This window comes from Erinaceus europaeus, chromosome 8 (assembly GCF_950295315.1).
Source record: "Erinaceus europaeus chromosome 8, mEriEur2.1, whole genome shotgun sequence".
In the NCBI taxonomy this organism is placed as follows: Eukaryota; Metazoa; Chordata; class Mammalia; order Eulipotyphla; family Erinaceidae; genus Erinaceus; species Erinaceus europaeus.
The window spans coordinates 122,866,973-122,889,887 of NC_080169.1; the positions used below are offsets into that span (position 1 = coordinate 122,866,973).

The 22,915-nt window shown below is 56.4% G+C and overlaps 1 protein-coding gene across 1 annotated transcript; it reads right to left on the bottom strand.

Moving 5' to 3' along the window:
* Positions 1-933: 933 nt before the first annotated feature.
* On the bottom strand, positions 934-22,232 carry IQCA1L (IQ motif containing with AAA domain 1 like). The gene is made up of 19 exons (XM_007536633.2): positions 22,222-22,232; positions 21,207-21,534; positions 19,411-19,530; positions 19,074-19,259; positions 15,999-16,070; positions 14,635-14,834; positions 13,191-13,275; positions 12,793-12,906; positions 12,614-12,689; positions 11,818-11,924; positions 11,649-11,732; positions 11,517-11,572; positions 9,497-9,579; positions 9,301-9,408; positions 5,361-5,560; positions 5,123-5,209; positions 3,691-3,868; positions 2,571-2,809; positions 934-1,117 (listed from the first exon to the last, which is right to left on the bottom strand). The coding sequence occupies exons 1-19, from the start codon at positions 22,230-22,232 to the stop codon at positions 1,016-1,018; spliced, it is 2,436 nt and encodes an 811-aa protein (XP_007536695.1). The 3' UTR covers positions 934-1,015.
* Positions 22,233-22,915: the final 683 nt, after the last annotated feature.

Below are 22,915 nucleotides of genomic sequence, written 5' to 3' on the forward strand. Positions count from 1 at the left end.
CGGGGGGCTGGACGTGGGACAGTGGGGAGGGGTTGCCCTTTGGTGAGGAAGGCCATGTCTCAGGCCCGTGTGTCCTGCTCCCTCAGAGCCGGAGTCCTGGGGTGCAGCCCCTCCACAGACCCAGTCCAGCTGTGCTGAGTCCAGCACCCACGTTCGCAGTGAGGAAGGTGGGCTCTGGCCAGATTGTGGGGCAGGGTGCCCTCCCCAGATGACCCTGGTTCTCCAGGGCATCAAGCCCATCATGGGCAAGGGGATGGCATGAGGCAGGGGCAGGGGAAGTCCTTCATGGGCAGCAGGGGGGCTGGGGGTGCTTTACTTGGCAGATAAGATGGAAAAGGTGGGAAAGCCCAGCCCTGCCCCTCGCTACTTCATCTGTTCTCACTAAATTTATGATGGGGGGGTCACCCGCATCTTTTTAGGCACCCTAGCCCGGGGTCCCCAGAGCCCCTCTCTGTTTCTCTGGGTCGAGAAAACCAGAGATGGACTTTCAGTGTGTGTGTGTGGTGGGGAATGGCTCAGTCTGTTCAGCCCCCAGGGTCAGGCTGAGGAAGGACCCTGGGCAGGGGAAGGGTCTCCAGAAAGAAGGGGTACAGCCCCCAAATACAGGGCACTCGTCTCCCAGCAGCACTTGCTGTGCCCACAGAAGACCCCCATTTTCCTGGACCCCCTGTGCCCCACCCCCGTTAAAGGAGTCTGAGAAGGGACCTAGGAGACTGGTGCAGCTACCCCACGGTCACAGGTGGGGAAACCAAGGCCGGGTGACAGGCAGAGCTGGGCCAGGCCACACAGGGAATGGGGTGCAGGGGGTGGGAGGGTGCGTGCACTGCTTCAGCCTCTCCCCTGCCACTGTTTCTGTATTTTCTGGAGGCAGGTGGGGTGCAGGAGAGGGGGAGGAGGGGATGGTGTGGGTGCAGGCAGAGACGGACAGAGAGCTGGGTTGGGCGTTTATGGCTCTGCCCAGGGTGAGGGGTGGGAGGGACCCCCGAAGGTTCAGCGCAGCCTTGATGGTGGCCCCTCACTTCTTCTTCTTCTTGGCCTGCTTAGCTTCCTCAGCCGCGTCCTGCTCCTTGACCATCGTAACCCACCTCTTGCCTAGTGGGGTTTTGAAGTACCAGTCCTGGCGGGGAGGGGGGGCAAGGGCAGGTCCCCCGCTGACCCTCCACCCTGCCCCCAGCCTTGCCTGCCCCAGCACCCTGCCCTCCCCCAGGACGGGACCTCAGAGCCTGTCCTTCACACAACACACCAAGGCTCCAGGTCACAGTGTCAGCCAGCAAGGGCAGGTGCTCTCTCTCTCTCTCTCTCTCCTTGTTTAAGAAAAATTTACTTATAGGAGAGAGAGGGAAAGAGGGAGAGACAGAGGGAGAGAGAAGCAGAGCAGCACTCTGGCACGTGTGATGCTGGGGACAGAACTACGGTCTTCATCCTTGAGAGTCCAAGACTCCACTTCCTGTGCCTGTTTCTCTCTTTTTTTCTTTGTTTTCCAAGAGCACTGCCCAACTCTCGCTGATAGTAGTGCAGAAAATTGTACTTGGGACCTCAGAGCCTCAGGCATGGAAACCTTCTGCACAGTCATTTTGCTTACTCCCCAGCCCCTGCTCTCTCTCTCTCTATCTCTCTATCTCTGTCTCTCACCAGGGAATGAACTCGATCACGTGCAATGCTTCCTCGCTGCCACTGGACCCCATTTCCTATTCTAGTTTTTAAAGATTTATTTATTATAAGAAAGAGTGAGAGAATGAGGGAGAAATACACACAGAGAGACAGACAAGAACAATAAAGGAGAGAGAAAAGAAGCCTGCTTGACTCTGGCAGAAAGTGGTGCCAGAGATCCAACCTGGAGCCTTGGGGACTCATTCAGGCAAGCCGCTGCTCCAGCAGGTGGAGCTGTCTCCGGAGTACTCTGTGCTGCCCTTCTTGATGCAAGGAGAGGAGAGACCCCACAGCCCTGCCCACCCTCCATGGGCTCCCTGGGTGCTGTGCAGGGTGCTGAGAGAGGAGACACCCCACAGCCCTGCCCACCCTCCATGGGCTCCCTGGGTGCTGTGCAGGGTGCTGAGAGAGGAGAGACCCCACAGCCCTGCCCACCCTCCATGGGCTCCCTGGGTGCTGTGCATGGTGCTGAGAGAGGAGACACCCCACAGCCCTGCCCACCCTCCATGGGCTCCCTGGGTGCTGTGCCTGGTGCTGAGAGAGGAGACACCCCACAGCCCTGCCCACCCTCCATGGGCTCCCTGGGTGCTGTGCAGGGTGCTGAGAGAGGAGACACCCCACAGCCCTGCCCACCCTCCATGGGCTCCCTGGGTGCTGTGCCCATGATGCTGAGAGAGGAGAGACCCCACAGCCCTGCCCATCCTCCATGGGCTCCCTGGGTGCTGTGCAGGGTGCTGAGAGAGGAGAGACCCCACAGCCCTGCCCACCCTCCATGGGCTCCCTGGGTGCTGTGCATGGTATTCTCACATGGTGCTGGGGCTTGACTCAGGGTGGGGGGAGGGAGAACTGCAGCCCTTAGCTCCGAGTGGGCATCCAGGGCTCCCATGTGTGGGGCCTGAGGCCTGGCCTGCCGGGCTCACCTTCAAGGCCTCCTCCTCCTCCCAGTGCACCGGTTCCTGCTTCGCCAGGTGCCCCAGGAACTCTGAGGCCACCAGCGGCCGCTTGGACATCTGCAGGAGCCGCCGCTCGCTCACCACGGCGCGCACAGCATGCACAATGGCACCAGACGTGTAGCCGTCCGACACCCGAGCCAGCGAGCTGACGTCCAGGCTCGGGGTCAGCACGGCGCCTTGGGCCTGTAGCAGGTGCTTCCAGATGGCTGTGGGCAGGGACGTGGAGGGGCTGTGTGTGTGCAGAAGGCAGCCGTCCTCCCCGGGAAGGGACGAGGGTGCTCCCCTGAGCACGGAGGACACGGGGGTCCAGGGCCCAGGCCCAGGCAGGCGGGACCACCAGGCTGTAGCAGAGGGCTCACACTCGGTCCTTGTCCCTGTCCCCGTCCTAGTTCCCATCTCTGTCCTTTCTTTGTGCCTGAATCCATCTTTATTCCTATCCCATGTCTCCTGTCCCCATCTCTGAATCTGTCCTCATCCTTATTCCCTGTCCCCATCCTTGTCCCCACCCATCCTGTCCCCATACCCCATCTTTGTTCCGTCTCCTGTCCCCTGTCCCTGTCCCTGTTCCCTCCCTCTGTCTCTGTCCCTACCCTCTGTTCCTGTCCCCACCCTTGTTCTCTGTCCCCATCCTTGTCCTGCCCGCGTCCCCATACTCTCTCCTTGTTCCCTGTCCCTGTTCCTGTCCCTACCCTCTGTTCCTGTCCCCACCCTTGTTCTCCGTCCCCATCCCTGTCCCATCTCCTGTCTCCATACTCTCTCCTTGTTCCCTGTCCCCTGTCCCTGTTCCTGTCCTCTTCCTCTGTCTCTGTCCCTACTCTCTGTTCCTGTCCCCACCCTTGTTCTCTGTCCTCATCCCTGTCCTGCCCCCGTCCCCTACTCTCTCCTTGTTCCCTGTCCCTATTCCTGTCCCCTTCCTCTGTCTCTGTCCCCACCCTTGTTCTCTGTCCTTGTCCCTATCCTCTGTCCCTAGCCCTGTCTCTGTCCCCTATCCCTATCCCTGCACCCTGCCCCTGTCACCTATCCCTCATCCCTCCCTATGTCCCTATCCTCCTCCCCCACCCCTGTCCCCTGCCCAGCGAAGACCCACTGTAGCGCGAGGCATAATCAGGCCTGGGCATGAGCAGGATGTGTTCATAGAGCCGGCACAGGCCCTTGACGTCAGCCAGCTGTGGCCGTGCCGTGGTCCCGATGAGCAGCACGCGGTCCCCGGGGCTCAGCACACGCAGGGCCTTCGCCAGGTCTACCTTGATGCGCTTTGGGTCCATCTGCTCGGGGGTGGGCGTGGGGGCACACGGTGGGCGTCTGCCTTCTGGGGACACTGCCACCTCCTGAGCATGGGGACCCCCAAAGGCTGTGGACACTGCTTTGAAAGGGGGACGGATGACCCAGGGTCAGGGGACAGGCCCCCAGGGACACCTTTCCTTTCTCTTTCCTTCCTTTCCCTCTTTTTAAAATTGTTTAAAGTGCCACTAGAGTTGTCACTGGGGCTCAGTGCTAGCACCACAAATCCACCACTCCTGGCAGCCTTTCTTTTTCTTTCTTCCTTTCTCTCTTGTATTTTTATTATTATTATTATTATTATTATCATTATTATGATTATTACAGAGCCCTGATTAGCTCTGGCTCACAGTGGTGTGGGGGGTTGAATGTGGGACCTGAAAGCCTCAGGGTGAGAGTGTGTTTGCATAACCATTGTGCTGTTTCCCTTGCCCTGCCTTTCCCTTCCTTTCCTTTGAGAGGACAAAGGGAAATTGAGAGGGTAGAGAGGGTCAAAAAGAGACCCCTGCAGACCTGCTTCACCGCTCATGATGCTTCCCCCTTGTGGGTAGGGACCAGGGGGCTTGAACCTGGGCTCTTGCACATGTAACGTGTGTACTCAACCAGATGCATCACTGCCCGGCCCTGTACTATTATTCTGTTTCTCCTTCTTCTTTCCCTCCCTTCCTCCCTCCCTCCCTTCCCTTCCTCCCTCCCTTCCTCCCTCCCTCCCTTCCCTTCCTCCCTCCCTCCCTCCCTCCCTTCCTCCCTCCCTTCCTCCCTTCCTTCCTCTCTCCCTTCCTTCCTTCCTCCCTTCCTTTCCCTCTCTCTATTTCGTTGCCACCAGGATTATTGTTGGGATTCAGCGCCTGCAGTGAATCAAGCACTCCTGGTGGTCATTCTCCCACCCCCACCTTTTCTTTTTTTCTTTTCTAGGATGGAAGGAAACTGAGAAGGGGAGGGGGAGACAGAGAGGGAGAGAGACACCTGCAGCCCTGCTTCACTGCTTGTGGAGCTTCCTCCCTCCAGGGGAGGACTGGAGGCTTGAACCTGGGTTCTTGCTTATGATTACATGTGCACTCTCCTGGGTGCACCACTGTCCAGTCCCCTTTCCTTTCCTTTCCTTTCCTTTCCTTTCCTTTCCTTTCCTTTCCTTTCCTTTCCTTTCCTTTCCTTTCCTTTCTTGAGCCCTGCTCAGCTCAAGCTTTGGGTGGTTCGAGGGATTGAACTTGCAACCTTGGGGCCTCAGGCCTCGTCCTCACCGCCTTCTCCTCTCGGGGCACCTTCTTGTAGAAGTTCTTCTCGGCGTCTCCAATCCAGATGACGGAGGGCTGGAAGAGCCGGGCCACCTGGGTGGGTCAAGCAGGGTCCTGGGTGGGGACTGCTGCGTGGGAAAGCTCGCCCCACTCTGCAGAGAAACCCCCTGTCCCTGTTACCCCCCTTCCCGCCAGCTGGCCGCAGGTCCCCCCAGGCCCTGAGGGGCCCCCTGGACAGGCTGACCTTGAAGACCAAGTGCACGAGCATCTGCGCCCCCGCCTTCCCGGGGTACTTGTCCTGCAGGTTGCTCGGCGACAGGTCGAACAGGATAGCCTTGGTCTCGGTGCACACGGCCTGCACCAGCATCTTCTTGCCCATCCCCTCGGGGCCCACCAGCAGGATGGAGCGCACCAGGGGAGCCATGGAGTGGATGTGGGGGGAGCCTGAGGGTGGGAAGGGCAGCTGAGCCCCTGAGAGGCGGCCTGGACTTCACCAGAGCCCGGGTCTGAGCCCCAGCACCACACGGGAACACCACGTACTGGGGGAGGCTCTGAAGACGATGGGACAGTGCCACGGTGTCTCTGTCTCTCCCTCTCTGTATCTCTCCCTCCCGGAAGTTAAAAGGTCAAAAGGAAAGTCCAGGGCTGGGGAGATAGCATCATGGTTCTGCAAAACACTTTCATGCCTGAGGCTCTGAGGTCCCAGGTTCAATCCCCACCACCACCGTCAGCCAGAGCTGAACAGTGCTCCGGTATTTCTGTGTATCTCTCTCTCTCTCTCTCTCTCATGAAATAAATAAATAAATAAAATAAAATAAAAATTTTATACATTTAAAAATAAATAAAAGTCCACCAGGAGCAGTGGAGTCACACAGGATGAGGAAAAAGAGACCCCGCAGTGGTGAACTGTGTGTCCTCTACAGTCAGGCCTTGGGTTCGATCCCCAGCTCCTTGTGGGAATACCAGGGATGGTGGAGTGCTGCTGTGATCTCTCCCTCTCCCTGTCTGAAAGTTTAGAATAAAAAACAAAAAAAATGGAAGGGCTGTGTGGTGGCACACCTAGTTGAGTGCACATGTTACAATGCACAAGGTCTCAGGTTCAAGCCCCTGGTCCCCACTTGCAGGGGGGGAAAGCTTCATGAGCCGTGGAGTAGGGCTGCAGGTGTCTCTCTGTTTATATCTCTGTCTCCTCTTCCCTCTCCATTTCTATCTGTCTATAAATAAATAAAATAAACAAATAGCCAAGTGGTAGTGTATCTGTTTAAGCGCTCACATTACAACGCACAGGGACCCAGGTTTAAGCCCCGGTAACCACCTGCAGGAGGGAAGCTTCATGAGTGGTGAAGCAGGGCTGCCGGTGTCTCTCTGTCTCTCTCCCTCTCTATCTCCCCCTCCCCTCTCAATTGCTCTCTATCAAATAAATAAATAAGTAAGTAAGTAAGTAAATAAATGGAGAGAGTGTTGGGACATAGCTCGATGGGCAAAGTGTACAGTTTCTTACCTGTGAGGCTCTGGGTTTGATCCCCAGCACTGTACAGGAGTGTTGGTATGCATGAGACCCCTTCTGTTTCATTTGGTTTAAATCCCCCCTGCTTAACACTATTCTATTTACATAACCACTTCATTCTATTTACATAACCACTGTTAACAAGCACCACCCTCCCTCCAGGGCATTTGTGGTTCAGTGATAGGATTCTCGCCTAATCTGCCCCCTCTTTGTCACATTCTGATTTTCACCAGTCACTTTTCTCTCCACCCTCTCTATGTCACATCCTGTTTCCACCTTACTTGGCAAGTATATATAAAGACAGCATTGTGAGTTTTACAGTACTGTACTTTGAGTTTAGCTTAGCTCGTCTTAGATTGTGCTGCGTCCTGCATGAATAAAGAGATACTGCCTACAGCCCAACCATGAGTCCCTGGTCATGTTACCCGCCCGTGAAGCCAGCCTGGTGAAAACAACATAACCCGTTGAAAACAACACAGGAGCACTGAGCACAGCACTCAGCTGCTCACACTGGAGCAGTGCTTTAGTATGTCTCTGTACCCTCTCCCCACAGGGCTGGAGAGGCTGCTATGCTGGATGGCACAGGGGTAAGGGCTTTAGTTCACTCTGGGAGCACCATGCTAAAGAGAGTGTGATCCCTTCAGGAAGTCCTGGGGGGTGGGAGGTGTTTCAGGGTAGAACAGCCAGGCCTGTGGGAGGCCTGGGGTTCACTCTCAGGCGTCAGATAGAAAGAAGGAGAGAGGAGGTCCTGGGCTTGGGGGTGGGCACAGGGCAGGGGTGGAGGCAGGGGAGATGGCGCAGCCTGCAGGGCACCAGCCCAAATGTCTCAGGCCCCAGAGGCTTAAGGTTTAACCCCCAGCACTACCCTGTGCCCAAGCTGAGCAGTGCTCTGGTTCTCTCTCCCCCTCCCCCTCCCCCTCCCCCCGTACACACACAATAAATAAAATAAATATATCTTTAAAAAATATTTTGTTGGGGGAGTCGGGCTGTAGCGCAGCGGGTTAAGCGCAGGTGGCGCAAAGCGCAAGGACCGGCGTAAGGATCCCGGTTCAAGCCCCCGGCTCCCCACCTGCAGGGGAGTCGCTTTACAGGCGGTGAAGCAGGTCTGCAGGTGTCTGTCTTTCTCTCCTCCTCTCTGTCTTCCCCTCCTCTCTCCATTTCTCTCTGTCCTATCCAACAATGACAACTACAACAATAAAACAACAAGGGCAACAAAAAGAAATAAATAACATAAAAAATTTTTAAAAAATTTAAAAAAAAATTTGTTGGGAGTCGGGCGGTAGCGCAGCGGGTTAAGCGCAGGTGGCGCAAAGCACAAGGACCGGCATAAGGATCCTGGTTCGAACCCCGGCTCCCCACCTGCAGGGGAGTCGCTTCCCAGGCGGTGAAGCAGGTCTACAGGTGTCTGTCTTTCTCTCCCCCTCTCTGTCTTCCCCTCCTCTCTCCATTTCTCTCTGTCCTATCCAACAACGACAACAACAATAATAACTACAACAATAAAACAACAAGGGCAACAAAAGGGAATAAATAAATAAAAATAAAAAATATTTTTTAAAAATTTTGTTTCGGGGAGTCGGGCGGTAGCGCAGCGGGTTAAGCGCAGGTGGCACAAAGCGCAAGGACCAGCGTAAGGATCCCGGTTCAAGCCCCCGGCTCCCCACCTGCAGGGGAGTCGCTTCACAGGCAGTGAAGCAGGTCTGCAGGTGTCTGTCTTTCTCTCCCCCTCTCTGTCTTCCCCTCCTCTCTCCATTTCTCTCTGTCCTATCCAACAACAACGACATCAATAACAACAACAATAATAAGTACAACAATAAAACAACAGGGAAACAAAGGGAATAAGGAAATAAATATTTAAAAATATGTATTTTATTTTAATGAGAGACCAGAGCCCTGCTTAATTCTGGCTGATGGTGGTGCTAGGGGTTGAACCTGGGTCCTCAGAGCCTCAGGCAGGAGAGTCTTTTGCAAAACCATGATGCTGTCTCCCCAGCCCCAATAAATACGTCTTTAAAAAAAAAAGAGGGGAGTCGGGCGGTGGCGCAGCGGGTTAAGCGCACGTGGCACAAAGCACAAGGACCAGCATAAGGATCCCGGCTCGAGCCTCTGGCTCCCCACCTGCAGGGGAATCGCTTCACAGGCGGTGTAGCGGGTCTGTAGGTGTCTGTCTTTCTCTCCCCCTCTCTGTCTTCCCCTCCTCTCTCATTTCTCTCTGTCCTATCCAGCAAAGACGACATCAATAATAATAACTACAACAATAAAAAAACAACAAGGGCAACGAAAGGGAAAATAAATAAATATTTAAAAATATTTTTTAAAAAAAGAGGACAGAAGGGGCCTGGCGGTGGCACACCTGGTTGAGTGCACACACGACAGTGTGCAAGGCCCTAGGTTCAGTCCCCTGGTCCCCACTTACAGGGAGAAAGCTTCACAAGAGGTGAAGTAGTGCTGCAGGTGTCTCTCTGATTCTCTCCCTCTATGTCCCCTCCTCCTCTCTCAATTTCTGTCTGTCCCTATCCAAAATAATTGAGAATGTAATAAATTAAAAAAAGAGGAAGAAAGGAAGGGAGGAAGGGAGCAGACAGACATCAGTTGGGACTGAGTAGGTGTCTAGAACGCGGCTCGGGGTCCCCACAACCTGAGGGTGGCCCCTGCCCCCAGCGCCCCCGTCCCCGCTCACCGAGCCGCAGCACAGCGTATAGGGCCACGTTCTGCCGCATGTCAGACAGGGACGGCATGGCCAGCTTGTTGGCCAGGCCCAGAGGGGATCTGAGGTACAGCCAGTCCCCTGGGGACACGGGGGACACGCCGTGAGCAGAAGCCTGGGCAGGCTGGGGCAGGGGCTGTGGGGGGCGGGGGGCCGCGCCTGGGCTCACCAATGAAGTCTTTCAGCTCCACTTTCTCGTTCCTCTTGAGAACCTCAAAGAAGAGCAGCTCCTCAAACAGAGACTCCACAGACCTGGCAGGCGGGCATGGACGGACGCAGGTGTGGAGGGAGATGGGGCAGAGGTCAGTGTGGGGCATGAGCGCCAGGAAGGGAGGCCTTCCACCTGCCCCACAGCCTGAAGGCAGAATGCCAGGGGTGCCACAGCCAGAGTGGCACTGGCCAAGAGCCCCCACCTACTGGCTCACGGGGGGACCTCACTGAGGAGGGGGGGGACTCAGACAGAACCCCAGGGGGACAGAGCTGGTTAAGGCAAAGGTTGGAGAGAGGAGAGGAGGGGAGGGGAGGGGAGGGTGAAAGCTGACTGCGGTGTCTGTAAGTCCATTTATTTATTGTTTTTAATTTTTTATATTTATTTATTCCCTTTTGTTGCCCTTGTTGTTTTATTGTTGTAGTTATTATTGTTGTTATTGATGTCGTCATCACTGGATAGGACAGAGAGAAATGGAGAGAGGAGGGGAAGACAGAGAGGGGGAGAGAAAGACAGACACCTGCAGACCTGCTTCACTGCCTGGGAAGCGACTCCCCTGCAGGTGGGGAGCCAGGGGCTCGAACGGGGATCTTTATGCCTCGTGCTGTGCGCCACCTACGCTTCACCCGCTGTGCTACCGCCTGACTCCCTATTTATTGTTTTTAAATAGTTACTTATTTTGATGGAATAGAGAGGGAGCAAGAGAGACAGAGACACATCTGCAGCACAGGTTCACAGCTCATGAAGCTTCCCCCCCAACAGGTAAGGACCAGGGGCTTGAACCCAAGGCCTTGTTCATGGTGTTGGCCCTGCCAGGTGTGGTCCCACCTGCCCCCCCACTAATATGTTTATTATGAAAGGATCCACGGAGGGTTCACTGCTCAGCTCCAGCTTGAGGCGGTGCCAGGGATCGAACCTGGGCCTCTGGGACCTCAGTTGTGCAAGTCCTGGCTCTGACAGGCTGAGCCATTTCCCTGCCTCCCGCACTGTGTGTGCATGTGCGTGTAGCGTGGGGCTCCTGCACACGTGATCTTACTGACCCTGAATCCACTTTTCAGTCTTTTTATTGCAGACAGAGGAAGAGAAGGAGAGAGAAAAGAGAAACAGGGGAAAGAAAGCCCCAGGGCTGGGGTTTCCTCTAGCACCGTGTCACTCTTCTGTGGGCCGGGGCTCAGCCTGGATCACACACATGATAAGGCATGCCCTCTAAAGGATAAGTGATCTCCAAGCCCTCATTCTCTCTCTCTCCCTCCCTCTCTCCCTCTCTCCCTCTCTTCCTCTCTTCTTTCTTTTTTGCACCAGAACTCAGCTCTGGCTGATGGTAGTACAAGGAATTGAACCTGGGACTTTGGAGCCTCAGGTATGATAGTCTCTGCATAACCATTATGCTGTCTTCCCCTGCCCTTCTCTCTCTGTCTCTCTTGTTTAATTGTATGTGGTGCTGGGGAATGAACTCAGAGGCTCCCAGCACATGTGACACTACTTAATGACCTTCCGGCTGGGCTGGTGTTTAATTATTCTTTTGTGTTTTTCTTTTGTTGTTGCTGGGCTGACTTAGAGAGGGAGAGAGGAAGGGAGGAGAGAGAGAGAGAGAGAGAAGGCCCAAAGGGGGAGGAGAGGAGGGGAAACAGCATAGAAACTTCCTCTAGAGCAGCGGGAGACAGCTCGAATTTGACTGGAGCACAGGACCAAACAGGTAAACTGTTCTGCCGCCCCCCAGTACCCTATCTACCTGTCTGTCTGTCTATCTATCTCTTTCTGGAGAAAGGTGGTGGGGGAGAGAGAAACAGGAGAGACACCACAGCCTGCTCAACTGTCCACGGCGCTCTCACTTGGTGCAAGGACAGCGAGCTCCCTCCCCACCCCGGGGTCACCCTTCCCCCCTCACAGGTTCTAATCTGCCCTGCTCCTGGGCAGGTGGGTGGTGGAGACGGGTGGGGGAGAGAGCGAGCCGCAGCCGGGAGCCACCTGCAGGGCCCACCTGTCGGCAGTCAGATCCCGGTCCTTCTTCTTCCCAGCCCTCTGTGATGCGCCTTTCTGGGGAGAGGGAGCAGCGGCCATTGTCTGCCGGCCCTGCCCCCCACCCCCGCCCCCCCGGCCCCCCTCGGCCTGCCTTGGGGGGCTTCAGGGCCCGAGTCTCCTCTTTGTCCACCACCAGGCGCAGCGTCTTCAGCTCCTGCCGCATAAGCTCATCCACCTGGGGGTGCGGTGGGCAGTGACGTGGGGGGGTCAGCACAGGGGGAGCGGGCAGGGGGCAGCTGGAGGCCGGGGGCCTCTTTCACCTGGATGCGCAGCTCCGTCTCCACCTCCTTCCTCATCTCCATGCGCAGCTTCTCCGAGTCATGACCCTGATCAGGGTGTGTGGCCCCAGCCTGGTTCTGCCAGAGATCTGACCCCAGAGGGGGATGTGGGGGGTCAGAGGCCAGGGGAGCACACCTTCACACTCACTCACACACTCACACGCACATTCATACACATGCACTCCTATACTCACACACACACACACATCACACATGCACACATTGACTCCCAGCACACACACACCATATATATATATATTCAGTTTCACACACACACTACATATATACACTCATGTTCACACTCATACACACACTCACACACATGCTTACACTATACATACACTGTTTCACACACTTACACACTCACACACACATGCTCACACACACTATACAGTTTCACACTCACACACACACTACACATACACTCAGTTTCACACAACACTATTCTGCCTCTTCTGTCTGTCTCCCTTCGTGTGTGTGTGTGTGTGTGTGTGTGTGTGTGTGTGTGTGTATGAGAGAGAGGGAGAAAGACACCACACGAGGATGGGTACCTGGCCCTGTCAGGTGGCCCTCTCCCCACCCGGCTGCCCGACCCACCTCTCCCTGGGCCACAGACAGAGGCTGGGTCCCAAGGTGCCAAGCTCAGGGTGCAGGCCCCTCCCCAAAACCCTCCCCTGCAGGGCTGTAAGCACACCCACACTGCCCCCTCCTGACCACATGGCACACAGCCACCGCCCCGGGATGGGGTCACCTAGGACCCCAGCCTCCCCCCTCTCACTCAAGTACTCCTTGTGCCCAGCGCTGATGACGGGGACGGCCTTGGACGGCAGCAAAGTCAGCACCGATTCCTGCTCCTAGGAGAGAGGCAACGCGGACCCCGGCTCACCCGGCCCCAGCACCCAGCCCCGCTCGCCTCCCCATCCCACCCCCACCCATGCCCCTGCAGGAGACTCTTACCCCTCTCTTGGACTTCTCCTGTTTCTTCTTCTTCTTCTTCTCCTCCTTCTTCTCCTTCTTCTCTTGGTCCTTTTTCTTGCTCTCCTGGCTCTGAGTGTCTAATTCCACTTTCACCTGTGCCCGAGAGTGATAGCTTCAGAGAGGATGGGGACTGAGGAGGAGCAAAGTGTCCTGGGACTCAAGTCACCAGTGGAGGTGGACCTGCGGCTCCCCTCTCTGGGAACCAGGGCTCTGAGGGCCTCACCTGACGCAGACTGCTCCTCCAGACGCGGGGCCCATCTCTGTGAGGCCTCTGGGGACCCCTCTCCCTGCCCGGTGGCCACCCTCAGCCTCCCTCAGGACTCTGTCTCTGCACACTTACCTGCCTCATACAACCCCCTGTCCTCACCCTGGGGTACCTGTTCTGGAGTCTTCTCTGAAAAGAACAGGTAGGATCCCCCTGAAGATTCGTCCGGATAATCAGGGAACCGTCCGGTAATGGCACTGAAACAAATACAAGACGGCCAGAGGGTGGGGTATGGAGGGTTGGGAGAAGGAAGGGGATGATGGAGGGAGGGAGGGGTGAAGGCATGGGTGGATTGGCAGGCAGATAGAGGGGTAAATGCACATATGGATAGTTGGGTGGATGGACAAATGGATAGATGGAAGGAGGGATGGATGAATGGGCAAATGGACAGATGAATGGATGGGTAGATGGATGGGATGGCTAGATGGATAAGTAAGTGGATGAGAGGATGGACAGATGGACGCATGATGGGTGGATGAGCAGATGGACAGACAGATGGGCAGATGGAGGGATGGGGCATGGATGGATGGGTGAACAGACAAATGGACAGATGGATGGATGTGAAGATGGAAACATGGATGGTAAAGGTACTAGTGAATGGGCAGATGGATGGATGGGCAGATGGATGGGTGGATGAATGGATGGGTGGGTGGATGGATGAATGGATGGATAGATGGATGGATGGATGAGTGGGTGGATGAATGGATGGGTAGGTGGATGGATCCACAAATAGACGAACAGATGGATGGGTGAATGGATGGATGGATGAGTGGGTGGATGAATGGATGGATGAGTGGTGGATGAGCAGATGGGTAGGTGGATGGATCAATAAATAGATGGACAGATGGATGGATGGATGGATGGATGCATGGGTGGGTGGATGAACAGATGGGTAGGTGGATGGATCCATAAATAGATGAACAGATGGATGGGTGAATGGATGGATGGATGAGAGGGTGGATAAGCAGATGGGTAGGTGGATGGATCCATAAATAGATGGATGGATACATGGATGGATAGATGGGTGGATGGATGGATGGATGAGTGTGGATGGATGGATGGATGGATGGATGAGTGGGTGGATGAATGGATGGGTAGGTGGATGGATCCATAAATAGATGGACAGATGGATGGATGGGTAGATGTCTGGATGTGTGGATGGATGGATAGATGGACATACGTAGATGGATAGATAGACATACGTAGATGGGTGCGTGGATGAATGGATGGACAGAAGAATGGATGGACAGAAGAATGAATGGGTGGAGAGAAGGGTTAGAGACAAGGAATCAGGGCACTGGCAGAGAGGAAGGGAGGGAGAGGAGGAGTAACAGAGGAGGGCAGAGTCCTCGGTGCACCCACAGATGCTGCTCCTGTCTTACTCCGGCATTTTCTCTCCCATGAAGAGAACTGTGTGTGTGTGTGTGTGTGTGTGTGTGTGTGTGTAGGGGGGACAGCCCAGGAGCTAGGACCCCTGTGCGGAAGTGGAGGGTGTCAGCAATTGGGTAGGGGAGCCAGAGTCCCGTATGGGCACAGGGCGGGTGGGGGCCACTGACTGGCATTCAATGAACCACTGGCGGATCTGCTCCTTCATCTTCTCCCTGAGGGCAGGCCCCTCCGTCTCTGTGAGCGAGTCGTGCGCCTTGCCCTGGGCCTCCTGGAACTCCTCCTCACGGTCGGCCTGCCGCAGCCTCCGCAGGGAGTCCCCCAAGTTGGCCAGCGCCACCGAGCCCGAGGCCTGGTTCGAAGCCGGGAGCTGATGGGGCGAGTGGGGGGGGGGCTCAGGAGCCGGCTGGGGGCGCACGCACACGCACCTGCCCCCAGCACCCGGGGGCCAGCCTGCGTCGTGGGGAGAAATTGTGTTTGGAGCTGGGAGCCGCCGTGTAAATGACTCTGATAATGAGTTTGCTGGATGCATTGCGCCCCCTCCCCCGCCGGCCTGGGGCCCAGCCCCCACCGCGCCCGCGCCGCACTCCTCACAGGCGACAGGCGCTCGCTCCCACAGCCACTTTCCTGCCTCATTGGCTCCCAAATGTATTTTAAATATCACTCTGCGCAGAGACAATCACTGAAAACGCTGAGCTCACACTGCTGATGGCGGCCCCCTCCTCGCCCTCCGCCTGCTGCCTCCCCCGCCCCGGACCCTGCCTCCCTCCGCCTGCCCAGGCCCAGGGAAAGGGGGGGGGGTTCCTTCAGCACCCCCACTCCTACGCAGCACCCCCAGCCCTCTGGGGCAGCCACCCCAGCCCTCCCCATTGGGGCCCCCAGCCCAGCCTCTTCCTAGGAAGGGGCAGCCTCACCCCAACATGACCTGCTCCCCTAAACCAGCAGGACCCGTCCAGCTACGAAGTGAGGGAGAGCAGAGGACTGGAGATGGGGCTGCAAACTGGCTATACCTACCCCCTTGCCATGCCTGTGTGTGGGGTCCCTGCCCCCTGAGCCCAGAGAGACCCCAAGACACTCCCACTCACAGGACAGATTCACAGCACAGCAGACAAGAGAGCAAGTTTGGGGCTCCCCGGAGCATGTGAGGAGTCTGTGGATCTGGAGGGAGGGTCCCCAGGCACTCCAACCTAGTCCTGTGACCCTGCCAGAGACTGGAATGGTCTGGGAGCACAGGGGTGGGGTTCATGGACTTGGAAGCCTCTCCACTCTGCTGGCCACTCTGGGGCCCCATCTTCCAGCCAGACACCTGAACTGGGGGTTTCAGGAGGCTTACCCCCTCAGCCCCCTCCCCAAGTCTGAGTGAGGGCCCTTTAGGAGAGGGAAAGGTGGGAGCCAAAGGGACCTGGCGGGATGCTTCTCTTTCTCAACCAAAGACACTTTCAACCAGGGAACCCCCCCCCCTCTGCCTGAGAGCAGGTTACAACAGGGGAGATGAGGGACCCCACCTATGAGTAGGGCCAGGAGGGAGACCCACCATGCCAATGAACTCCATCTCGGTGCGCTGGTCCTGCTGGGCACGCTTTCGATGCAGGTGGCCTTTCCACACCTGGAGGGTGGGCGGGGGCTCTCGGCATGTGGCTCTGCCCTGGGGGGGGGGGCTCTGGGTCCACATGCCCTGAGCAGCCGTCCCCCCCACCAAGCACTCCAGCCCCAAGGCTTTCTTCCCTGGGGACCCATCCCTGAACCCAGGACTTGGTGGGGTCCAGGGGCCTGGGGAGGTGACAGTGTTCCTGGTGCAGAGTGGCCCTGCCCAGGGTTCTCACAGCCTCATGGAAACAGCCACCCCCACCCCAATAAGCCCCTGTGAGCATCTTGGAGACTTGTGGAGGCCATGGCCACATGCTGGGAACAGCTGAGGGGTGCAAAGTGGTGGTCCAGAGGACAGGAGGGGCCTGGCCAAGGCCTGCGAGGGGGATAGAGGCCTCAGGGCAGGGTTGGGCTTCTGCATTCAGGACCCAGCATCCCATGCGCCAGAATAAGGCTCTGCTTCTCCCTCTCCCTTCCCCTCTCCTTCTCCTTCTCCCTTCCCCTCTCCTTCGCTCTCTCTCACTCTTCTCTTCTTTCTCTTATGAATAAAACTTTGTTTTGATTCTTGATTTATTTATTTATTTATTTTCCCTTTCGTTGCCCTTGTTTTTCTTTTTTTTTATTGTTGCTGTGGTTATTATTATTGTTGTTGTTATTGATGTCGTCATTGTTGGATAGGACAGAGAGAAATGGAGAGAGGAGGGGAAGACAGAGAGGGGGAGAGAAAGACAGACACCTACAGACCTGCTTCACCGCCTGTGAAGTGACTCCCCTGCAGGCGGGGAGCCGGGGGCTCGAATCAGGATCCTTATGCCGGTCCTTGTGCTTTGCGCCACCTGCGCTTAACCCGCTGTGCTACCGCCCGACTCCCATGAATCAAACTTTTTTATAACCTTTTTATATATTTATTTATTCCCTTTTGTTGCCCTTGTTGTTTCATTGTTGTAGTTATTATTGTTGTTGGATAGGACAGAGAGAAATGGAGAGAGGAGGGGAGGATAGAGAGGGGGAGAGATAGACACCTGCAGACCTGCTTCACCGCCTGTGAGGTGACTCCCCTGCAGATGAGGAGCCGGGGGCTCGAACCAGGATCCTTACACTGCTCCCGACTCCCATGAATAAATCTTTTAAAAAAGAGTTTGAAAAGTTTCTGGAATGACCACTCACTCCATTCTACTGTAGAAAGATGGATATTTCGACTAGTTTTAACAACACTTCTATTTCTGGGGCTTCATATAGTACCCCACTTCAAGTCCTTCTAGGAATGTAGAATTAATAATAAACAAGTATGTGCTTCTTCCCCCATGGAGAGCACCAAGGAAGCTCCATGGATGGTGGCACAGGGCTTTGAAAATATAGAATAAAAATTGGACTGGAGGTTGACAAAGTATGGGCAATGCACTGCTTGGCCACGAGCATGTCCTGAGTGTGAGCTCGGCATCCAATACACTGAAGGAAGCTCTAGTGCTGTGGTTCTGTCTCTCTCCCTCTCCTTCTCCCTCTCTCTCTCTCTCTCTCTCTGTTTCTGAGAGAGTCATCCAAAAGCAGCGAAGTCCTGAAGATTAATAATAATAATAATAATAATAATAATAGGGCCGGGGAGGTATCACACATATGCAGGGTCCTGAGCTTGCTTCTCTGCATCATGTCAAAAGCAGGGGGCCAGGGAAGGGCCAGAGGTAGCTTAGCTGGTGGGGTGCACACTGAGCCATGCCCAAGGGCCCAGCCCCCAGCCCGCAGCACCACGTGGGGTCCCCATGTAGGGGGGATGCTTCCCCAGTAGTGAAGTAGGGTAAAAGGGTCTCTCCATCTCTGCCTCTCTCTCCCTGTCTCCCACTTTCTTTTTTTCCTTAATATTAATTTATTTATTCCTTTTTGTTGCCCTTTTTTACTGTTGTAGTTATTATTGTTGTTATTGATGTTGTCATTGTTGCATAGGCAGAAAGAAGTGGAGAGAGGAGGGGAAGACAGAGAGGGGAGAGAGAAAAATAGACACCTGCAGACCTGCTTCACCACCTGTGAAGTGACTCCCCTGCAGGTGGGAGCCGGGGGCTTGAACCGGGATCCTTACGCCGGTCCCTGCTCTTTGCGCCACCTGGGCTTAACCCGCTGTGCTACCGCCCGACTCCTGCCTCTCATTTTCTATTTGGAAAAAGAGAGAGAGCGCCTGCTGGGAGCAGTAGGATTGTGCTGCAGTGCACCAGACTTGCATGTCTGAGCCCTCAGAGGTCCCAAACTCAGTTCCCAGCACTGCCATCTGCCAGAGCTCAGTCTCATGAAAACAGATACAGAAAATAAATTTTGGTGGGGTGGGGGGCTTGAACAAATGGGAGGTTTATCATCTCGGTTATTTAGGTCAGCAAAACAGGCAAAGGGACAAAGAGGGGCTCGTCATGGCGGCGGCGGCTGCAGTGAGTGTCCAGAAGCCAGTCACCAGCCCTCGGCTACCCGTGTTCAGGTCCCGGGGGAAGAGGCATGGGGGTGGCGGCGAGGAGAGCAGCAAGGGCAGTAGGAACAGAGAGCACAGGAACCCGAATATAAGTTTTGAAAGAGTTGTGCATGCTGAGTGGTGGAGGCCTCTGAGGTAGGAGCTGCTTGTTTCATTTTGTTATATTATTATTATTATTTTGCCACAGGGTTGTTGCTGAGGCTCAGTGCTGGCACCACTCCTGGCAACCGTTTTTGTCTTGTTCTGATTTCCTTTTTTTTCAAATTTATTTGACAGGACAGAGAGAAATTGAGAGGGGAGGGGAGACGGAGAGGGAGAGAGACAGACACCTGCAGACCTGCTTCACCACTGATGAAACATTTCCCCTGCAGGTGGAGAGGACAGGCTCAAACCCAGGTCTTTGTGCATGGTAATATGCGCACTTCACTCGCTGCCCCACTGCCCAGCCCCCAAGAGTTACTTATTGGACAGCAAAATCCAAGCACCCACACCTCCACCATAAACTGCTGAGCCAGGCGAGCTTCCTGGAGGAGGTGGCCTTGGGGGGGGGGGGGCGCAACAGGCTATGTGTACCTTCTGTATGGTGAGCGCGGCCTGGTCCTGGGTGAATCGGTAGCGGCCCTCCATGCGGATCCGCTGGTCCCGCTCCTCCTCTCGGCGGATCTCCCGCATGAAGGTCGCCCGCAGGCGGCCCTGCCTGGCACGTTCGGCCCTCTGCAGCAGGATGATGGCATCCGTGCGGTGGATTCCTGGGAAGCTCTGGGGGGAGAGGCAGGAGCCTGTAGGTGGCGGTGAGCAGGTGGGCAGCCGGGGGCCAGCCTCCAGGATATGCCAGGCCCGGGGCCTGCCCAGACTGCAGACTGCGGGGGGCCAGGTGGCACAGGGCTAGGAGCCTGGGGGCGCTGCCTACCTCCTTGACGCCCACCGGCTCCTTCTGGGCCAGGATCTCAGCCAGTATGGCAGCCCGGGTCCTCAGGTTGGTGGGCTCCTCAAGGTGGAAATATTTGGGGATTGGAACCTCCATGTCTGCCTTTGGGGTGACCAGGAGGGGCAGGGTCAGGACGCCTCCGTGCTCCCACGTGGGGTGGGGGCTCAAACCCAGCATTGTGCACACAGCAAAGGACTCTGGGGTCAGCCGTGCGGGGGGCGGGGTTCAGGTCCTGGAACCTGATGGTGGAGGAGGACCTAGATAGAGTGTTATGTGGAAAACTGAGAAATGTTACCTGTGTACTAAGTACTGTCTTTTACTGCCGACTGTAAACTATTAATCCCTCCCCAAATAAGGGGGAGAAGTGAATAAAATGGGGTTCATTTTTCAAATTAATCAATCATCTTTTTATTATTATTTCTATATATTTTTTACAGAGTCAGCCATCTTTGCCCAAGTGGACAAAAAAAAAAAAGTCGGAAGTCGGGCGGGTTAAGCGCACCTGGCGCAAAAGGCAAGAACCGGCATAAGGATCCATAAGAGTCCCCGGCTCCCCACCTGCAGGGGAGTCTCTTCACAGGCGGTGAAGCAGGTCTGCAGGTGTCTGTCTTTCTCTCCCCCCTGTCTTCCCCCTCCTCTCTCCATTTCTCTCTGTCCTATCCAACAACAACGACAACAATAACTACAACAACAATAAAACAACAAGGGCAACAAAAGGGAATAAATAAATAAATTTAAAGAAAAAAGAAGTCTGCTCTAACAGCTACATCCGTCTCCCAGTCCCAGGAGATCTGCCACTCCTTTTTTATTGGGTAGAGACAGAAAGAAATTGAAAGGGGAGGGGAGAGAGGGAGAGAAACAGAGAGACTCCTGCAGCCCTGCTTCACCACTCGTGAAGCTTTACCCCTTGCAGTTGGGAACCAGGGGCTTGAACCCAGGTCCTGGTGCACGGTAGTGTGTGTGCTCAACCAGGGGCACCACCGCCTGGCACTGAGATCTGCCACTCTTTTAAAAATTACTTTGGGGAGTCGGGCGGCAGCGCAGCGGGTTAAGCGCAGGTGGCGCAAAGCGCAAGAACCGGCATAAGGATCCCGGTTCGAGCCCCGGCTCCCCACCTGCAGGGGAGTCGCTTCCCAGGCGGTGAAGCAGGTCTGCAGGTGTCTGTCTTTCTCTCCCCCTCTCTGTCTTCCCCTCCTCTCTCCATTTCTCTCTGTCCTATCCAACAACGATGACATCAGTAGCAACGATAATAGCTACAAGGGCAACAAAAGGGAATAAATATAAAAAATAAATAAAGTTAAAAAATATTTTGCTTTTTATTTATTTTGGATAGACAGAGAAATCAAGAGAGTGAGCGCGCCAGAGCCAGTCTGGTACACACAATGCCGGGGATGGAAGTAGGGGCCTCATACTCTTTCAGTTCCAAGATCCCTGGTCACTGGCCACCTCCCGGGGTGCCCAAGGCCCCCCTTTGACCTGCTCTGCTCCCCTGGCTCCCAGCGCAAGGGCGTAGGACTCCAGTGGGCGGCCTCGGTCCAGGGCGCGGCTGGTGGGCGGTCCCAGCCCAGGAGCGAGACTAGGTGGGCGGCCCCAGCCCAGGTGTGTGGCTACAGGGTGGTCCCAGCCCAGGTGTAAGTGGACCCAGGTGTCTGTGTCCTGGGCGCGGCTGGTGGGCGGTTCCAGTTGGGGGCGTGTCCGGGGGGCGGCCCCAGCCCGGGTGCGCGGCCCCCAGTGCCCAGCGCCCCCTCCCCCCGGCCCCCAGCCCCCGGCCCCCGCACCGGGGTGAGCCGCAGCTCCAGCAGCGCGCGGTCCAGGCAGTGGGTCTCACTGAGCTCCACGCGCACCAGCTCGTCCTTGAGCTCAAGCACCCGCACGGCCACCGCGTCCAGGAGGCGCCGGAGCAGCCGGCGCTTCTGCGGCTGCACCACCTGGTCGTAGAGCCCGTCGAAGCGGCGCAGCAGCCCCAGGTACTGCAGGTACAGCGCCGCCAGCCGGTGCTGCAGCGACGCGCGCTCCCGCTCGGGCACGGGTTCGAGCGCCGGCGGCTCCTGCTCCAGCACCTCCCGCAGGGTCAGGTGGGAGGAATCCCACAGGCGCTGGTACGCTCTGGGAGGGGTGGGGGGGCGATGGGCACCCTGAGCCAGGGGGAGGGGTCCAGCTATCTGCGGAGTGGGAGTGGGGCTTCCAGAAGTGACAGCCTCGCGACCGCCATCTATCACCCGAGGTGGGCGCCTACACGGGGGGCGTGGGCAGGGGAGAGTGCAAGGGAAGAAGGGGGGACCCAGAGGTGGGGTCTGTCCGTCCCAGGACTGGGGGGTGGGAGGGTGAGAAGCGCAGCACCAGGGCCTGAAGGTTACTCAGAGTGGGGTTCAGGGGAGATGGGAGTTCCAGCGAGCGCCCCTGGTGGGGGGGCTCAGAGTAGGCAGGGGTGGGCTCACTGCAGGGAGGGTGTATGTTCATGGCTCAGCAAGGAGATAGGACAATCCTGCCCAGAACTGGGGTCCCCTGTACCCCCAGGAAGCAGCCTGTGGGGTGGGTTTTGGATAGTGGGTCCCTGCAGGCTGAGAGCTCAGGCCAGGAATGGGGAGGGAGGAGTCATGAGAAGTGAGGTTAGGGGTGCTGTAGAGGAGGCCCCTCCCCAGAGCCCAGCCCTGTTTCTGGAATGGTCTGCGGGAAGTGTGCAGGGCAGGACAGCCCGCAGTCTCGGGGCCCCTTTCACCCCAGGACCTGCCATTCTGTCAGGACAGGAAGGCACTTGGCTCTCTGCTTCGCCCCAAGGGGTCCCCCACTTACCCTTCAGACATGCTGCCGGCTCCTCACACGGCCCTTTGTGAGCTGACCTGGAACCCACAGAACTTCTGAGGCTCCACCCTGACCCCACCCCACAAAGCCCTGGGGTTTGCAAGTTCTGTCCTATTGTACCAGGGTTCTAAGGGGAGGGGCTGCGGGCACAGGATTGGGGACAGCTGGCCCAGAGGACAACCCCCGGGCACAGGCTGGAGGATGGCCAGCCTCAGAGGGACCCGAGGCAGAAGGGGCTCATGTCGGGCTGCTCCCCAGAGGATCAAAGGGGGTGGGGGGGCTGAGATGTGAGGCTGGGGCTGAGAGCCACCCCAAGGGGCATCCTTTGCACATACACAGCTGCTCTCCCCAGGGTACGGGCCACTCCCACGGTCCCGTGGATGGTGGGTGGTTTCAGAAAGCTGCAACTAGGACCATAGATGGCAGACAGAGCACTCACAGCCCTGGTGTCACATGGGAGCACTGTGGACAGCACCCAGGGAGATCCAAGGATGGTGAACTGATGCTTTGGTGTCTCTCCTCCCCACTTCACCCCCCCAAAAAAAAATAATAACAGTGGCCAGGGAGGTGACACAAGGGCTAGCATATAGAACATGCTGGAAGGCCCAGTTCACCCTCCGGCACTGCCAGCACGGAGTGGGACTGTAGTCTCTGTCACACAAAATAGCCTTGTTGAGGGGCCCGG

Coding starts and splice junctions, on each gene's coding strand:
- IQCA1L (XM_007536633.2), bottom strand. Junction 12,690..12,792: donor AGGAGAAGTCCAAGAGAGGG/GTAAGAGTCTCC, acceptor CCTCTCTCCTAG/GAGCAGGAATCGGTGCTGAC. Junction 5,561..9,300: donor ATACGCTGTGCTGCGGCTCG/GTGAGCGGGGAC, acceptor TCCCACCCTCAG/GCTCCCCCCACATCCACTCC.